Here is a 20,435-nt window from a genome sequence, read left to right on the forward strand (position 1 = left end):
GACAAACGGAATGCCTTCACCAATCCTAAAATGCATTAATCTTTCATAATCCACATCTGCATGTTTATAAATGATATAACTAGGAATTGTTAATGTTGATATTCTCCCTTCCAAACAGAAAGTGACATAGGAGTTTGTACTTGCAAACTGCATTAAATGCATAAAGCTGAATGCCCAGAGTGTGACCTTGCTGAGGATGCCAAATATATTACTTCATTTGATGGTTTTAGAAAAGTAGCATGTTGCACTTTGAGTGTTGGATACACCAGGTGATATCCTGTGGAAAGCCAACTAGCCTAATTGTTCAGTTTCCTTCCTTCCTTGTTTTATCATTCTATTCTGTCATTAATTCAGCAAAGCACTGAGTGTGTATTATGCTGCAGGCGTAGTAAGTGGGGTAAAGGCGCTGAACATAAACTGCAAAGGGTCCTGTCGTCGTGAAACTTAAAGTCTAGTGGGAAAGACAGGAAATACATAAATAACTACATACTTTATTGTCAGGTAGTCAGGGAAAAAAATCAGGTTACTTCTTTAGATAGCAGTGGCTAGTTAGGGAAGGTGTCTCTCTTAGAAGCTGATATTTGAACAAGAGAAGTGAAGGAAGGGCAGGGGCAAGCCATGTGAGCATCTGGGAAAGAAGATCCAGGCAGAGAACAGAGCAAACTCAAAGGCCCTGAGTTAGTATTGTGCTTAGTGTGCCGGGTGGCGAACACCAGGAAATCAGTGCAGCCAGAGCATAGTGGTCACGGGCAATGGAGCAGAATGCGTGGGCAGTTAGATGAGAGAGGAGCTAACGACTTTGTAGGTTATGATTATGATTTAGGAGGTTTCTTTATTACTTCTTTTTGAGAAGGAGTCTGACTCTGTCTTCCAGGTTAGAGTGCAGTGGCACAATCTCCACTCACTACAACCTCTACCTCCCAGGTTCAAGCAGTTCTCCTACCTCAGCCTCCCGAGTAGCTGGGACTATAGGCACGTGCCACCGTGCTCGGCTAATTTTTATATTTTTAGTAGAGATGGGGTTTTGCCATGTTGGCCAGGCTGGTCTCGAACTCCTGACCTCAGGCAATCCGCCCACGTTGGCCTCCCAAAGTGCTAGGATTACAGGCGTGAGCCACCGCGCCTGGCCGATTTAGGAGTTTAAGTGTGATGTGATCCCTCTGGAAGGTTGGGAAGGCAGGGAATAGCATACTCCTGTTTAGGTTTTAGGAGGCTCACTGTGGCTGCTAAGTGGACAGTATACTGTAGGGGAAGGTGGGAGCAGAGACGTGGGAGGCTCCTGCAGTAACCATGCAGAGGGTTGATGGCCGCTTGGATGTGCACATAGCGGGAGTAGTGGCAGAAGGAGTTTGGCCGAAGAAATTGGTAAATGATGGTTCTGTACAGAAGACAGAGGAACAAGTTTTTGAAGGGGAATCGAGAGTTTGGTTTTAAACATATTGCATTTAAGATTCCCACTGGGCATCCTAAGGGAGGTTTTGAATAGGAGGTTGGATAAGATCTGGACTCAGGCAGTATTTTGGTGGGAAAAATGAGTGTGTGAGGCTTTAGGGTTCAGGATGAGGTCCCCTGGGCACCCAGCCTGCCTCAGCATCACTTGGAGGGCTTGTGATTCAGCAGTTGTGGGGTGGAGCCCGAGAGTTTGCATTTCCAATAATTTCTAGTTCTGCTGAAGCTGCTGGTCTGGGAAGTACTGGCCTAGGGAGTGAGCGAAGGTCAGCGCTCTGCAGCACTCGCCACACAGCATGCCTGGGAAAGGACCGATGCTGGCCCAGCCCTGGAGATGCTGACCTAATCAGTCTGATGCGGGGTATTCCATCAGTACTTTCTTAAAGCTCTCCAGGTGGTTATTATGCACAGCCAAGGCTGAGAATCACTGAGAGAATTCTGAGGAAACCCTGGGGTACCCAAAAAGGTAGAGACTGTGAAAAAGAAATGGAAGAAGAAATGTTTCTAGAATATGGAAGAGAGCACCTATGTCCAAGACAGCTTAGCGCTTCCCCAGTGCTCCATGGGCATGGCTGAGAAGGAGGCCTGTATTCCCAGTTAGGAGTGCATACATTTCTCACAGGAAAGTTGAGGGATGAATAGCTGTTTTTTTTTTTTTTTTTTTTGAGATGGAGTCTTGCTCTGTCGCCCAGGCTGGAGTGCAGTGGCGCGATCTTGGCTCACTGCAAGCTCCGCCTCCCAGGTTCGTGCCCTTCTTCTGCTTCAGCCTCCCGAGTAGCTGGGGCTACAGGTGCCCACCACCACGCCTGGCTTATTTTTGTATTTTTAGTAGAGACGGCGTTTCACCGTGGTCTCGATCTCCTGACCTTGTGATCCGCCCACCTCGGCCTCCCAAAGTGCTGGGATTACAGGCGTGAGCCACCACGCCCGGCCAAATAGCTCATGTTTTAAGGGCAGCATAGTGCTGAGATTTTTTTTCCTGATCTTTCTAGAACTGGATTTGGTTCAGTTGAAAGTAATGTCACAGAAAAAATTCTTGTGCAAAAATACTGTTGTATTCTCAAGTCCAATTCAGTTAGCAGCAGACTCCCTTATTTCCACAATTGTTACTTGAAATTCATTTCACATGAAATCCAAGAATCATGTTATTTCAATTCTACTTGAAAAAAAGCAAAAAAAGTATCACATTTTAAGAGAACTGAACCTCAATGGATATATATTTTTGCTGCGTGTTTGTTTTTAATGTGGCCTCATTGCCTTTTCTTAGAAGCAGATGGAGGAACTAGTTCAGAATTCCGTTTCTATACCACTGACCATGACTTTGCATCAGATCTTTGTCCCTAGAGCTGCATTAAAGAATAATGTTATTTATCCTTTCTGCCTGGAACATCCATCCCACTCTTTATGCAGCGCAGCAAACTCCTACTTACCCTTCAAGACCCCACTAAAGGATCTTTCCCTTCACGAAGTCCTTGCTGACCCCTGAAGCCCCGGAGTTCAGCTCTCCCTCAGGGCTGCCCCAGCTGCCTGAGCCCCTGGCGGGCTGAGAGCCTCTTTCTTCTTTTTGTCCCCAGTGCCAAGAACAGTGCCTGGCAAGTAGCGCTGTTCAGTAAACGTGGGCCAAATTAAATAACTCACAGTTCTCTTAGAAAAATGGAAATTCAATAGAAGAGAGTTCTGAAATTGGTGACTTACAACCTTTCTCCTGTGGGCTTGGAGCCGTCTTTCTGCCTTTGCATTTCACCCTCCATGGGATCATTCTTTTCCCCTCCCTCCTGAAAGCGACTCCACTGTGACAGATACCTTTCACAAGTGTGCTTGCCGAATATTTTGTCCAATCTGAAAGAAGTAATGAAGAGTACTTGAGGTCGTGCTCGAGAACCTTCCTCTCCACATTGCCACAGTCAGAGGCTCTGTGGCCTGCACAGCCCTCCTTGTCCCCTGGCACTCAGCATGGAGAGCTTAGCCATGCCTGGGCTGGCACTGCCTCTGGCAGAGTTTACTCCTGAGCTGCGGGTCCCTGAGGGTGCCCACTGCCACCCGCCTGGGCCCCCCAGTTCTAGCCTCGTGCTGGAGAGGCCTGCTCTCCCCCCAGCAACCTCACAAGCCCAGCACTGTTAAAAAGGAGTCTGGTTATTGATTAATCCGGGTTTCATTGTGCAACTCTATATCTCTTGAAAAAGCACTTATTTAAACACCCAAATATATTAATATGTCATGGTGTGAATTGTGATAGCAAAGCAAGGTAAGCAGGTGCTGGTTTCCTTTAAATATACATTGTGAAGTGTTGATTTATCCCCCTTAGATCCTGGAGATTTCACTCAGGAGCCTGGGGTTTTTTGTTTGTTTGTTTTTTAAGTTTTTCAGAATAGTAAGTGCTTTTAGCTGTCTCGTTCTTTACTTTTAAAAGTATGAGTTTTATGCCAAGGGTTTAAAAATCTTAAGTTTTATCATGAAAACAAGCTGTCATTACTTAGTATAATCACAAATGCAATGAAATTTTAAACTCTGTAAGAAAAAGCATATTATTTTAGTACATAAATTGACAATTCTATATCTAAATGGAGAATTTATAGAAACCATGCCACCTATAGTACCAGTGTTTTATCTGTTGGTCTCAACTTTATACATTCTGTGTTATTTCCCTCAAATTCCAATATTTAATTCCCAAACCCTGTATTTTTCCCTCCCTCTTCTCACATCCAGAAGCAGCATAAAGATGCCCATTGATTGACCACGTATGCCACCTTTTGGTCTGGAAAACACGGTCCCTCGTACCTGCAGGGCACAGCAAGGCACAGCAAGCGCTCACATGCTATATTCTCTTTTAGGTGCAAAATGACTCCAAGGGAGTGAGCATCCGCATGTGGTACTTTTCATAGCCAGCCACCCATGTTTACAGGCAGAGTTGTCACGAAGCGTTGGAACCCAGAATGAGAAATTTGTGACAAGAGCGGGTGGAGGCGAGTGAAACTTTGATTAAAGGAAAGTGCCTTGGCTTTAAAAAGACCTGTCTCTATCCGGCAGCATAGAGCAGCGATCAAGTGGAAGAAAGGGAGCAGGCAGGCGCCTCAGCTAATCTTTCTCCTGGGGGCCCAGGTGGACAAATTGGCAACCCTGTTCACAGCTTTTTTTCTTCTCCCCTTTGTATCATAAGAACTGCTAATCGGATCCATGCTGCTGCAACTGTGGTTAGTTATTAGCAGAATAAAAGCAGATTTCTTCAAAAGAACGGGTGGGGGAAACGACTATACAAAATTGCAAGGTTGTTAGAATCTTAAATGCACAGCAGTCGATTTTTCCCCTTATTCTGAATTAGACGATGAATACAAGTCTTTCATCTGTCACTATACCCATTTCTTCAGAAGGCAGACAAATATTAAGCTTCTCAAACAAAAAAGGAATCTTAGAAAGAGGAAAAATATTGAGGAGGAATAAGAATGGGTGAGAGAAGGGAAAAATTAGGTTTTGTTTTTATTAATTTACCCTGGTGAGAGAAATATAAACCATCCGCTCTATTTGGCGTTCCCCCCGCCGCCTCTTACCTTACATCAAAGCGAGGATTCGAGAGAATGGAGCTGGTGGCTGTTCAGCATTTTATGTCTGGTGTTCTGCCTGAGGAAAGTTCAGAACCTACCTCTTTTCTTACAGATAGCAGAGTGCTATGAATCCGGACTTCCTGGGGAAGGCCGGGCTAGCGATGCCATACCCAAATGTGCAGAACAGACCTTTCCCTCCACAAGTGGGTTTTCACATGGCGCGGTAGACCTGGGAATTGTATGCCTGAGCTTTAAAGCTATTGCAAAGGATAAGTTTTGATGAGAATGCCAGATTTACAGCGTGGTAGTTGATGTACTTCAGGACATCATGGACTTTCACAGGGGATACCTCCCAGATCCTCAAGATTCCCAAATTTAGAAGTGGTTCCTGCTTTCAACCAAATCACATTTTTGGTCGTATTGCCTATTTACTATTCATGTCTTCACACCTGAAGTTAACTAAAGTTGAGAAGCTTTCCTTAAAGCTCCATCTTTTATTTAATGGCTGTTTTATCCACAAAGACACAGTTTTTATTCACCTCCCCAGAGTCGGTCCTGAGTGGAGCGGCAAGCGCCGTGGGACCCAGGCTGAGCTGCGCCAGCCGCCACCCTGAGAGTTGCGTCTCAGTCAAATCCAAAGCACACGATATTCCCACACCTTCCAGGCCACTTAGCAGTCATCCAGACTAAAAATGTCTCATTTTAATGCGGAGAATCCTCTATATGTAAATGTTTTATGACTCCAGTTTATTTATTTATTTATTTTTATTTTTATTTTTTGAGACGGAGTCTCACTCTGTCACCCAGGCTGGGGTGCAGTGGCGTGATCTCGGGTCGCTGCAACTTCGCCTCTCAGGTTTAAGCAATTCTCCTGCCTCAGCCTCCCAAGTAGCAGGAATTACAGGTGCCCACCACCACGCATTTTTGTAGAGACAGGGTTTTACCATGTTGGCCAGGCTAGTCTTGAACTCCTGACCTCAAGTAATCTGCCTGCCTCGGCCTCCTAAAGTGCTGGGATTACAAGCATGAGCCATTGCGCTGGGCCAACTCCAGTTTATCTTTAATCAAAGCTGTGCAGACTTAAATAGTCAAGTCTAGAAGTCATGCATCACCATGTACCCTCTGACTTAACTTGTCCTTTGTCTTGCCAGAGACTTTTCAATTTCTCTGCCCCAAGTTCTCTGTGGGAAGGTATCTCCCCAGAAGGGATCTCATGAGTATTAGTGATCAGACTGTTAAACCAACTTGCAAGGGTCTGTCTTACCCTTGCACCTGTCACAGAGTTTATGAGGAGGACCCATGTGAAAAACATTATGTAGTTTTAGTATGTTTAATTAATAAAAGAAAAGTTCTGGTTTGAATCTATTATAGCAGGCTGGGTGAGTAATGTTTTATAAGTTGGTCTTTAAGGGCTTTTATGAGGGCGTAATTCACATAGACTGCATCATACTCACTTCTGTTTTCTACCTGTTAGCTGATCGTCCTTTGTAGCTAATCTATCTTCAAGCCTAGCAGTGAGGTTTAGAAAAAGACTTGGAACACTCAGACCACAGTAGGGAGGAGAGTTGAAAATCTTAATCCAGCAGGTTTTTGACAGTGTGTTAGTTTGTTTAGAATAAAGGTATACGGCCCTGTGAATGGTGCGTGGGAGCTGTCTTGTTCTGTCAAGTTCGGGAATTGGAAGTATCCTGATTCCCTTCATGGCTCAGGAGTATCCAAGTCAGACAGCCTCTGAAGTGCCCAGTTATCTGTATTTTTAGGACCTAATGACTCATGAATAGTCTGTGATGTTTTGGATAAGGATTTAGGAAAGTCTAGCCCTGTTTTGAATGAACTTTTGAGCTATATGACATGTAAAGGTTTATCTCCCAAAGCAGGGGCTTAACTCCTTCAAGGTGAGGACACCAAGTTGCTGTGGTTCTGTGTTCTCAGTTGAAAGGTAGGGAAGAACATTACTTTCTGGTTTATACTGCTCTAATCTGAGATAGGATTTATTCACAATAAAGAATTATGTTGACAGCCTGTTCACCAACATCTTCCCCACCCCTCTGCCCTGATACAGGACCTTTTGGTAAAGGGTGAGATGATCTTATTAGAGACAGAGGCACACACACCCCATGCTGAACAATAGGAAGTGTTACAAGTTCACACCCAAGCACTTCAGATAAACTGTTAACCGGAACCAGTAAGTGGGAGCCCGAGGAGATTCTGTATTTCAGTAGTTTGCTTGGAGCATGTTGAAGTTGGTGTCAACCAGCCTGCTGCTTCATTCTGAGAATAAGTGGGATTTTTTTCCGTTCTTGAAGCAAGTGAAATAGAAAACACTGAACAGAAGGATGCTATGTCTAAATAACTTGTGGGTTTTCTAACTCATCTAAATAAATGCCTAAGACTAGGACATTTGATGAATGTATGGATTATCAAAAATGTATTTTTCATTTACACCATTAGGTATTATGCAGGTTTTTAAAGAAATGACCCATGAAATCCTTGTGCTGTATTGCAGAGCTGTACCATCTTACCACACTCTAGCTTCTTACTAAGTTAGGTAAGATGTACAGTGATTTCCACAGATGCGGAGTCTACCATGCAACCAACCAATGCTGTCTCTTAACAAAATTATGTTGTCATTTATCATGGTAGAAGGAAAGATCCTGACCAGTTCTTCTTGTTTCAGAAATTAGAGGAGCAACTAAATACAACCCATAGTAAGAAGTTATAGCGTAATTACTAGTGGGTTTGGCAGAATATAAGAAATGTATCCTCCAGAAGATCGGTAAAGTCAGATGGTGGCAGGTCAGACCCGTATTCTACTTTAAAGATTTGAAAGAGAGCCGATTTCCATGAGGCTGTACTGGAATAAAGCAACCCAGTGTTTTAATTTTGGATGCAGCAGCAGAATTGCACAGTCAGTGGGAAGTACAAGATGAACATGATCATAGTAGTAATGTGTCAGTATTTGGTTGCTACAATGTGTTCTTTTAATTTCTCACTAAAGTTAATGACACCACCAAGAATTCTTGACGAGTAGAAGAATTAATTCAATTGCTAATTGCTGAAAACCATGAACTACATATTGATTTTTTAGCACCATTCCATGGGAGTAACTTGATCATGATAGAGTTATTTGCAAAGTGACTGGAAGCATTCCTCATTTTTTCTCAGAATTCAACAAGAACCACAACCAGTTTAATTCACATGGACCCAAGAATAGATCTGTCTTACCCTTGCAACTGTCACAGAGTTTATGAAGAGGACCCAATTACTTGCCACTAAACACCTCATGATCTCCATGTATTGAGGATGATTGGCCAATAAAACTGTCCAAATTTCCATGGCTTAACATGTCTTTTCACATTAATTATAAAAAGCCAATCTTCTTGAATTACTAATCGAAGAATATAATTTAGGACATTGCCCTCTATATAGTGAGTACTCTTTTTTTTTAACCTCATTTGGTACATTCAAGCTAACTATCTCTAATTTACCTGCGAACTTGTAAGACAAATAAATGCATATTCTAGACAGCGCTCCCTCTTTAGCTCCTTCTTTCTTCACTTTTGCCCGGAGTCAGCTAACGTAGGAAAATTGGAAGGATGGAATGGATCTGAGGCACTAAAACTGAAATCAAGTAGTGTCTGTCATTCAGACTCCAGATTTGCTATCTTGACTAATCATGTCAGTATTCCATCTCAGATAACTAAATCCATCTTAGGTTAGTTGGCTTTTTAGCTGTAATGATGTGAAAGGAGGGAATAATTTTTCTATGGCCACTACAACTTTTGAAACATGGAATTTCTGAATATTTCTATATCTATTAGTATTACTAATACTGGAGATAATGCAGTATTATTTGAAAAGGGGTGAATGGTTTGTTTGCCAGAATTGGTTGTGGTTCAGAGTTAGTGTTCTTGTTCTTTTTCTATAATTGTATACTGTAGTAATGTAGAAAGGAATTATCCCCAGGGAATTTTAACCTCAATAAAGGATTAATGTGGGAATCCTATTCACCTCATGTTTATTCTCTACCATCCCAACACAAAAGTAGTAGAGTATAATTTATGCAATTGCATCTGATCAGTAGTCGATCTGATTTGTTGGTTTGTTTCTGATCCAAAAGAGTTGGAAAAATAAAACTACAAGTAATCATTTATCTAAACATTTACCTGCTAAATGTACTTACCATTGAAGTCTTAGACTTTTGCCTGCATTAAGTGCTAAGGAACCCAGTGCATTCCTACATATAGATAGGAGAGAGCATAAAGCAACTTCTGTTACTGACATTTATTTATGAAGCCTTCCCCTTTAAATATGGAAGAATGTGAGATTTATATGTCAGTGCTGTTGTTATTAAATATTCATCTGTGTTGGCTTTTTCAGCAAGTATTCCTCCTGAGTGGTTCTTTTTTTTTTTTTTTGAGACAGAGTCTCGCTCTGTCGCCCAGGCTGGAGTACAGTGGCGCAATCTCCGCCTCCCGGGTTCAAGCGATTCTCCTGCCTCAGCCTCCTGAGTGGCTGAGATTACAGGTGTACGCCACCACGCCTGGCTAATTTGTATGTATTTTTAGTAGCGATGGGGTTTCACCATATTGACCAGGCTGGCCTCAAACTCCTCCTGACCTTGTGATCCACCCACCTCAGCCTCCCAAAGTGCTGGGATTACAGGTGTGAGCCACTGCACCCGGCCCTCCTGAATGTTTCTTTACTCATATTATCATTTAGAACAGGGATCACAAACTACAGCCTGAGGACCAAATTCAGACAACCACCTGTTTTGGCAAATAAAGTTTTATTTATGCTATTTTGTTTTCATATTGTCTGTGGCTACTTTTGAACTACAAAAGCTGAGGTGAGTAGTTGCAACAGAAAACATGTGGCCTGTGAAACCTAAAATGTTTACTACCTGGCAGTTTACAGAAGAAGTTTGCCTAATCCTCATCTAGAATAATAAGATAAAACTACATTATTACAGATGAGTTACAGAGATCTAATTATCTTAATCTGAGCTTGATTCCTGGAATCATTAGCCATACTTTTTTTTTTTTTCAACAAATACTTATTGAATGGTTACTATATGCCTGGTTCAAGAGATATAATACAGCAGGGAACCAAACAGTCTGAATTTTCTGTCTGTATGGAATGTACATTGTAGTCAGTTGAGACAATGAACAGAATTAAATTAAGAACTATGGAATGTTAATACTGTGTCCACTTGTAAAAAATCATAGAATGTGGCACTTGTTAGTACTGACTGTCCCACCATCTTGTTCTATGAAGTATGCTGAGCTATAATATATTCATGTCTCAGTCCATCCACTGTACATTATACATTACTGGATGTGTGCTAATTTACCAAAATACACATATTAGCCACTTTTTCCCAATTGTGTTATATACTAAAATCCCAGTTATGTTACTTGAATATTTAATTTGGTACTCATCTTGATTTAGTTCTTAAAAGCTATTTTTAGTTGGATAAAATTCTCCCAAAACCTCTCCTAGTGTAAGATTCTAAAGAAAATATTAGCAAACGGAATCCAACTGTACATTAAGAAAATAATGTATCATAAGTGGCATTTATTCCAGGAATGCAAAGTTGGTTCAACGTTAATAACTTTTTTTTTTTTTTTTTTTTGAGACAGAGTCTTGCTCTGTTGCCCAGGCTGGAGTGCAGTGATGTGATCTTGGCTCACTGCAACGTCCACTTCCCAGGTTCAAGCGATTCTCCCGCCTCAGCTTCCTGAGTAGCTGGGATTACAGGCGCCTGCCACCATGCCCGGCTAATTTTTTGTATTTTTAGTAGAGACAGGGTTTCACCATGTTGGCCAAGCTGGTCTCAAACACCTGACCTCATGATCCACCCGCCTTGGCCTCCCAAAGTGCTGGGATTACAGGCGTAAGCCACTGCACCCAGCCCAACAACTCTTATTATTAACATATACCATAAACATACATCTGGTGGGGGGAAATCCTCTCTTTAACAAAACTCAACACCCAGTTATGATAAAAACACTCAAGGAAGTAGCAATGGAGAGATACAATCTCAACATGGTAAAATGTATATGCTTTAGTTTCACTTATGGACTAGGGAAGCTCTAGAGGTATTTCCACTAAGATCACAAATAAGGCAAGGATCATCACTATCTTCACTACTGTTCAATAATGTACTACAGATATTAGCCAATGTAGTTAGGCAAGAGAACTCAATTAAAGGCATAAGGATGAGTATAGGAGAAATAAAACTGTCTATTTACAGATGATATAATAGTATGCCTGGAAAACCCCAGAGAATCAATGACAAATTAGCAGTGGAAGAATTCATTTAATGCAGTAGTGAGACATAAAATTAACATACAAAAAGCAGTAGTCTTTCTATACACAAACAATAAACAGTTAAAAGACATATAATGGTGAAGAGAATCCCATTTACAGTAGCAACAAGAAAAGACTACGTGCTTAGGAATAAACTTAACATAAAATATACGAACCCTCTAGGTACCTGAAAGAAACTAAAGACTTAAGCAAATGAAAGATGTCTCTTGTTCTTGGATGGGATGAACTCAGCAGTCATGAGTTCTCCTTAACTGATGATTTCAATCCAATTGCCGTGAAAATATTAGTGAGCTATCTTATATGGTTGGACAGGTTGATACTAAAGTTCATATAGAAAAACATGCAAGAAAACTTAAAAAACACTGAAAAAGAAAAGGTGGGGGCACTATTCTTACTGGACATTAAAACATGGTATAAAAATACTGGAACTAAAAATAGTGTGTGCTGGCCAGTGGAATAGAAGAGGAAGTCCAGCGTTAGACCAAATACATATGAACATGTATTAAATGACAAAGATGATATTTCAAGGCACTGGGCTAAGAATGGATTTTTAAATAAATTGTGTTGGAATACTTGGGGAGCCATGTGCAAAAGGATAAAGTTAGACCCATCCTCACATCAAATAAACTTGAGGGAGATCGAAAAAAAACATGTATGTACTCAAAGAAAACTAGGGTGAATTCCTCTTTAGCCTTTGTTTAGAGAGAATAGCTTCCTAACTGTGACTGAGAATCCAGAGGCAATAAAAATAAAGACTGATAAATTTGACTAGATTAAAAAAAAATTCCACTATAAAAGACACCGTAAGCAAGACTAAAAGACAACTGACAAACTAGGAGAAGATATTCACAATATATACCACAGACAAAGGACTAATATCTCTAATATATAAAGAACCCTTAAAAATTCCAGGGCAAAGGATTAAGAACATAAATAGAAAAATAGGAGAAAGAGTTGAACAAACAATTCACAAGAAAAGATATTAAAATGGCCCTAAAATATGAAAAAGTAGTCAAACTCATTCAGAATCAGTAAGACTGGTAATTTTTTATTTTTTATTTTTATTTTTTAAATGGAGTATTGCCCATTTTATTTTTTAAATGGAGTATCGCCCAGGCTGGAGTGCAGTGGTGCGATCTCATCTCACTGCAACCTCCGCCTCCCGTGTTCAAGCGATTCTTCTGCCTCAGCCTCCCCAGTAGCTGTAGTTACAGGCACGCACCACCATACCTGGCTAATTTTTGTATTTTTAATAGAGACGGGGTTTCACCATGTTGGTCAGGCTGGTCTTGAACTCCTGACTTCATGATCTGCCCGCCTCAGCCTCCCAAAGTGCTGGGATTACAGAGGTGAACCATCGTACCTGGCCAAGACTGGTAAAATTTTTTTAAACCGCAATACATTCTATTAGTGAGGTTATGGAGAGACAGGCCTTTCAAACATTGCTTGTAGCAATGTAAATTGGTACAAAGTTTCTAGAAGGAAATTTGGAATTGTGTAACCTTTAGACCCAACAATCCCACTTCAGGGAATTTTCCCTGAACATAGACCCCAGCAATACAAAAATACATCCACAAAAGATTGGAAACTGTCTAAATGCCTATACACAGGAGAGTGTTGAATAAACTATGGAGCACTCACATAAAGGGGTGCTGGGGAGCCCAGGACAGTGTGAACAGGACAGCATGAAAAAAAGCAAAGCCCAAAGGGTGTGTCACAAACTTACCAGCTTAAAACAAGGCACATTCATTATCTCTGTTCCCCTGGCAGAGAGTTCAGGCACCTCTTAGCTGCTCAGGACTTACAAGGCTGCAGTCAAGATGTTGGGCAGCCTGCATGCTCATCTGGAGGCTCGACTAGGGAACAATCTACTTCCAGTTTCATTCAGATTGTGGCAGCTTCATCTCTAGCGGTTGTTGGAGTGAGGTCGTGAGATTCTGGAGGCCTCCCGTTCTTGCCTTAGTCTCAGTTCACATCAGAGAAGCCTATTTCCTAGAAGGCCTGAGCCCTGTTGAAATGTCAGGCCCATACAGGATCATCTCTCTCCCTTTTGATTATTTCAAAGTCAGCTGATTAGGGAGTTTAATTATATCTGCAAAATCCTTTCACATTTGCCATCTGACATAATTGCAGGAGTGACAGCCCATCACTTTCTTCACATTCTTTGTATAGAATCACAGGTTCTGCTCAGTGGAAAGGAGGGGATTACTCACCGATGTTATTCATTGGAGGTTACTTGAGGGTGTGTTTGCCACAGTGAGTGGAGAGAAATAGTCTAATAAATAAAAAACCAAGAGAGGAAGAAAATGGTTCTTCTCACAATGGAATTCCGGTAACTAAATGTGGAAGAAAAAGGGGAAATATAGAATCACCGTTAGCCGACACCACTGTAATAAATGTAAACAAGATCTTCTAAAGGATCCTGAAATTCGTGAGTGCAGGTTTGAGGAGGCATAGGATTTGCATAGTCTCAAATATCTTCCAAAAAATACTTACCAACTACAAAGGGAAAATAGATTGTACTGAGAAGGTTATGACATTTTTGTGGTACACTTCCCCAAATTCATAACCTCATTTTAGGGATAAAAAGTATTATCAGAGCAAATAAAATTTGGCAACGTTTTACAAAATAACTGAACGGTACTGTTCAAAGGTGTCAAGGTCACAAAGTAGAAGGAAAGACTAAGGTGCCTACCAACTGGAGGAGGCTAAGGGAAAGTCACTAAATGCAATGTGGGATGATCCCAGAAAAAAGACATGGCGCAGAAAAATGGGTGTAATTCAGATGAGGTCTTTAGGTAAGCTTCTCTTCTAGGTAATTGTATTATGGTTATATAAGATGTTAACATTGGAGGAGGTGGGCTAAAGGATATAAGGGAACTCCTTGCACTATTTTTACAAGTTTTCTGTAAGTCTAAAATTAATTAAAAATGAAAGTACGTTTTTAAGAAAATGATAGCATAGACTTAGGCTGATTATTTCAGTAAAAGTAGAAATTCAGGTGACAGTTCTGCACCTAAATTTTGCACGTTGTATATGTTATCATTGGAGAATACAGAAGTGTGCAATGGTGGAACTTATTCATAGTATAGTTTTTTCCAGTTGTATTTTTTTCCATTATGCTTACATAATAATAGACATTGCTGAGGAAAGAACACGAGGCTTTATTTTTAAAAAAAAAAAAAAACTATTTTAATGTTAAAGTACCTTCATAAAGTGGGTTGGTTCACTGTGCCCGGCAGTATGCTCTTTAAAAATTATTACCACACTTTGTTTCAGAGGTTTTACTTGTGACCAACACATGTCATATAAAAATTTGTAATTTTGAAGGTGTTTATTGAATTCGGTTGGTTCGGAGGGCTCTGAATTTTCTTCTTTATATGGGCGAAGGACACAAATGAGTCTTCTATATCACTTTCTCAAATGCATTTTCTGAGTCATCATCTGCTGTGACGATGTTTAAACTATGCCTGTGGAGGATCAAGTTGTTTCTTAGTAACTATAGTTACTGAATCATAGTAACTATGACTTAGTAGTTATGGAACTATGGATAGAAAGATAGGGAGTAAAGGAAAATGAATAAGATGGTTTGGGTGGATCTGTATCATAATAAAGCTCTTGTATCTTTAACAGAATGAATTTAGTATGTGAATATTCTCATTGCTTTAAAGGGACATCTGTCTTAGAATTGTGCCACACAACCAGTAGTGCTGCTTGGCTGTGGCGGTATTTTATGAATCATGGGATGCATTACTTACAGCCTTTTTTATTTCTACTTGAAATATTGTGCATAAGAGCAGTGCCTCGGGCGTGCACCGTCTAAGCCATGGTGCCCTGTGTTCACATAGAATTACTGTTTGTTTTTACTGTCATGAGTCTGTGAATCCAGCCTGTCATGCAGAAGTGATCCTGATAATGTAAGCACTTACAGTCTTGCTGCAGCTGATTCCCCAGTGACATTTTAAAAAGTCAGTATTTGGCTGCAGAGTGCTTTAAATTTCTAAATGGACTATAGATTGAAGGCCTTAGGGTATTTCATAGGAAGCACATGACCCTGCAGTGAGCACACAGCAACTTTTGTAGATCTGTAGCCAAGTCGGTGACCAGTATTTACCCTTGAAATTGTTTTGGTTCAGAATGTTAAGTGTTTTTTTACTTTACATTTAATTATTTGGTACTAGTACTAATTTACTACAAATGTCTGAAACCAAATGGATACTTAACGAAGTCTATGCTGTTTGTCCAGGTCTTTTATCCCGACTAGTTATGGTTCTAATGTAAAAAACAGCTTCTAGTGGTAACACAGTGCATATTTCTCAGTGTCTATAAATTCAGGTCTTTGGTTTTCACTTAATCTGAAAATGAGAGTGGCAGTTACACACTCAGGAACACTCAGAAATACATAAACAAGTTTTGCATTCTTCTCTAAACGAAGCCTAAACCCCGGAAAACAGTTGTTTTATAGTAATATTTTAACAGCTATTTATATCTGTTATCTAAACTGAAAATCATATTCCTGACCCTCTGACTGCCACAGATACCCCGTGCTTAGACTTAGTAAGGAGTGCCAGTCCTGAGAGATTCCGGGACCGTGTCCTGCCTGGCCACGTGGGTAACAGACCCATCTTGTAGAACCGCGAGAGGGTTGGTTGTTGTACATCGTCAAATACCAGACTTTGTGCCAAATGTATCCTGACCTTCGCGGGGGCGAATTGGTGGTGATCTTTAGGACATTAATTTTTTTCTTTATTATTTGTAATTCTTTAGAGCAATATGCCTGACTATGGAGCAGTGGGTCTGACGGGGTCAGAGCAGTTAGCCTGATCCAGCCAGGGTCTCAGGACCACCGCACCAGAGGACTATGCAGTGTTCTTTATGTGTGTGTGTGTGAGTGTATTTGTGTTTCCAATTTATTGAAGCAAAGGGGGAGGGTAGAAGATAAAATAGCATGGTCCCCATGTCACGAGAGCTGGTGCCTTGAGGACTGTGCTAAATTCAGCTGCTTTTTAAATTCCATCACATTTTTAGTCTTAGAAATGCATCTAAACCTCTCAGCCAAAAAGTGAGTTGAGATCATCAGCTACCTCTGATGATTTTTAAATTTCAAAATCTCATCTCCTGCCTTCACATGACTCATTATCTCTCTTTTATCAATATAGTAAGAAGTATCTTCCTTTAAATAATATTCTCAGATTATGACTTATTAAGTATTTGTTATGTTCAGAGAGGGATTGAAGGAATACAGAGAAGATTCCTGTCTTAAGGAGTTTACATTATATTTGGAAAAGACAAACTGAGCATACATTTCAAACTGGAAATTAAATAGATACTATTGCTGTATTAGCAATAAAGATCAAAAGAGATACAGAATAATAGTCCCTTCTTTAGTGATCATATATACTGCATTTTATAGTAGTATGTTTTTTGTTTCTTGATGGAGGTCTTCTAAGTTTATGTTAAATCTCTGATTGACTAATGATGAAGATGTTTTAGAAGTCTATTGATATTACTGTATTAATTGGATATTACCACGAGTAATTGTTGGCCACTCTGCATGCCTGCCCACCTGGAGACTCACATAAGAGTCAGGAGATGAGTTTGGCCCAGCTCTCCTACATTTTCTTAAATGCATTGAAGAAGTGTGTGTCAAGAAATTTCAGCTACAGATTGATTCATATATGAGTTTAGGAACTCATACAGTAACAACTTTTCAGCAAGTGTTTAGCTAAATATGTTTATTCATGTTTCCTCTTTGTTTCCCAGGGAAAAGATGAACTATTACACTCTGAGCTATATCTTTTTTTAATGGGGCTATACCTTTTGTGATCATAAAAATTAAATATGGCTGTGTCTTGGTTTTGCATGACTGCACTATTAATGCAAAGGGTTCCCCCATCTCCACTTTCCCTCCTGTGTTTTACAGGTAGTCAGATGCCTCCGCAGCCACCGGGGAGCCAGTCAGAATCCAGTTCCCATCCCGCCTTGAGCCAGTCACCAATGCCACAGGAAAGAGGTTCGTCTCCAGTTCATGTCTTACATGCCTATAGTGCTTTCAGGCGATAAGGCATACGTGAGTTTGCTTACCTGTGTATGCACTTCCTTATCATTAATTTTTTTAAAGGATGTTATGTTTTCTTATCAGACGGAAGAAATAAACAAAAGCCCTTCCAACAAATATGGAGAGGAGGGAGGATGCTTTCTTGCAGGTTGGGTGAAATTTTTTCAAAGTACAGTTCAAGGCCCAAAGAATGTGTGTGTCCACATGGCACCATGAAGCACGGTTCACATATGACTGTAGTCTGGTATTTGGTCTAGCTGTGTAAAAATAACTCTGAATGACTCAGCTAGGGTGTCAGTCCCAGTGTGTGTGTGTGGCGGTTGGGGGTGGGGGGTTGTGTGTGTTAATACTGGTTATTCCCTGATATTTAATAGTAAGATTTTAAACCCAGAGCAAGACCCTGTCTTAATAAATGGTAAGATCTTAGAACTGGAGCAGACCTAAAAGTTTCTATGGCCCAGTCACCTAAAGCAACTGGGGAGTGTAGCGGTTAGGTGTGACTTCCCTTATTCTCAGGAGCTGGTTAGTGCCAGTCCCAGGAAAAAAAGAATATGGGCTTTTCCTGAAACCTTTGGAGAGAAGTGGCCCCACATCTGCCAGTGCTCTTGACCTTTAGCTCAGTCCTGCCTGTCATCCCTGCCGTGCGTTTCTTACTGCCTTGCAGAGACCTTAGGCCCACCCATATTTACCTCTGTCTTCATTCTCCCTTGGAGTAGTAAAGGTACTCTTGGTGGTGGTGGTGGTGGTTTTAATCCAGATTGGTGTATTCTGGAGGTACAAGAAGCCTACCTGTGCTCCCCCGGTGCGGTGGCAGGTCACTTCCCTTCCTGTGGGGCAAGGCTTGCCTGCTCCATCCCACACCAAAAGAGAGAGATACCGCTGTCCTCCACTCCCCTCGTCTCTCACGCAGGCCCAGAGGCCAGAAGTTCCCACCTTGGCAGCTAATATGTACTGGGCTCCTGACCCCTACTGTTTATAATTATTTGTATATGAGTTGTAGAGATGATGATTTGCTTCTGATCAGAATTATGAGGTTTAAGTTATTTTACATGTTAAAAACTCAGCAACATGTTTAGAAACTAATGTCAATGAAAAGACAGATTTGCTTTATCTACACATTATTTGTGTTGAATTGAATGTTTCAGAGTGATAAAATGAATTTTTCATTTTCAAATACCATTACATATATAACTTTTTATTATAATTTAAGGTATAGTCGATAATATAATGTTTTAATAATGGAATAGATCATGATTTTTAAACTTTAGAGTGTGTGAGAATCACCTGGAGGATTTGTTAAAAGAGATTCCTGGGCCCCACCCCCAAGTTTCCAATTCAGAAGGTTTGAATTGGGATGTTTAAAACTTCCATTTTTGGCAAGTTCTCAGATATTGCTGATGCCAGTGGCTTGAGGACCATACCTTGAGAACCACTGCCTTCTAATAGTACAATAATAGGTTTTTGAGGTGGGAGAATCACCTGAGCCCATGGAGGTCAAGGTTGCAATGAGCTGTGATCACACCACTGCACTCCACCCTGAGCAACATAGTGAGACCCTGTCTCAAAAAAATAAAAATAGATTTTAATAATTGTGTGAATATGTGCATTTGTTTCCCTAAATTCTCTACTGTGACCTGCTCTAAATCATCCTTTCATCCCATATCGTCTCTCTAAATTGCTTGATCTGTGTTAACTCCTCATATGGCTCTGGTCATCTTGAAGGCATCATAGAAGTTCATAGTGTACTGGTGCCAAGCAAGCGTGATTCTTACTAAAATCCTTTTTTTGGTTGTGAGTTGCACCTGTGTTGTATTGTTGGGTCACTGTGGGGAAAAAGGAAATTGTCTTGCACTGGGTGCCTACTCGGGTCAGGCAGAGAACTGAGATGAAGATTCACCCCATAACCCTGTAATATCACTCTCACTGGTACAGTTCTTTTTATTTTAACAAGTGTTAAGTAAGAGGTCCCTTATTTGAAAGTCTTAAAATTTTAACCTTTATTACTAAGAAGAAAACAAAGAGAAACCCTCTCAGATCCTTGAACAATGTCTTTCTCAACCCTTTCCAACAGATACGTGTTTGGGAAATTGGGCAATGTAGAAAACCAGATGTGAGAAACAGGACAACAATTAGGAAACTTAGCTAAATCAAACTTTTAACTTAAATTGATCCACTTTCAAGGCAAAATCTAGGCTCTTTAGTGGTACCACTGTATGGAAATTACCATGTTAATATGATTATTGTTTTTCCTTCGATTGCCTTTATTATATGTAGTATAGTTTGGGTAACTGATACCAGATACATAACAAGCTGGGTGGTTATAATGACCACTTCTTTTTTTTTTTTTTTGGAGATGGAGTTTTGCTCTTGTCACCCAGGCTGGAGTGCAATGGCACGATCTCAGCTCACTGCAACCTCCGCCTCCTGGGTTCAAGCGATTCTCCTGCCTCAGCCTCCCAAGTAGCTGAGATTACAGGCATGTGCCACCATGCCCAGCTAAGTTTGTGTTTTTAGTAGAGATGAGGTTTCTCCATGTTGGTCAGGCTGGTCTCCAACTCCCGACCTCAGGTGATGTACCTGCCTTGGCCTCCCAAAGTGCTGGGATTACAGGCATGAGCTACCGCACCCAGTCATGACCATTTCTTTCAAATAGTAAATATAAATTATATAAGTTGCTAAATGTGAATTGATTTTTATGAATGTGATCTCTAAACCTCCTCTGAAAGACTGTGAGAGACATTATTATATTGTTATAGTTTGTTTTCACACTGCTATAAAGAACTACTGGAGACTGGATCATTTATAAAGAAAAGAGATTTAACTGACTCATAGTCCTGCAGGCTGTGCAGCAGGCATGGCTGGGGAGGCCTATGGAAACTTCCAGTCATGGTGGAAAGTGAAGGCAAATTTAGCACATCTTACATGGCAGGAGCAAGAGGAAGAGAGCGAAAGGGGAGGTGCTACACACTTTTAAACAACCGTATCTCGTGAGTTCTCACGAGATAGCACTAGGGGGATGGTGCTAAACCATTAGAAACCACCCCCCATGATCCAAT

The 20,435-nt window shown here is 40.8% G+C and overlaps 1 protein-coding gene across 10 annotated transcripts in view; it reads left to right on the top strand.

Moving 5' to 3' along the window:
* The window catches only part of ARID1B (AT-rich interaction domain 1B), a 433,110-nt gene that overhangs the window by 316,936 nt on the left and 95,739 nt on the right, over positions 1 to 20,435 (top strand). For 9 of the 10 annotated variants that reach the window (XM_024248190.3, XM_024248192.3, XM_054558365.2 and 6 more), the window contains one exon: positions 17,245 to 17,334. The exons of the other annotated variant lie outside the window; for it this stretch is intronic. In XM_024248190.3, coding sequence (XP_024103958.3) covers positions 17,245 to 17,334 — 90 coding nt within the window. The remainder of the gene's footprint in view (positions 1 to 17,244; positions 17,335 to 20,435) is intronic. 10 annotated transcript variants of the gene reach the window in all.

Source organism: Pongo abelii, chromosome 5, assembly GCF_028885655.2.
Source record: "Pongo abelii isolate AG06213 chromosome 5, NHGRI_mPonAbe1-v2.0_pri, whole genome shotgun sequence".
Taxonomy (NCBI): domain Eukaryota; kingdom Metazoa; phylum Chordata; class Mammalia; order Primates; family Hominidae; genus Pongo; species Pongo abelii.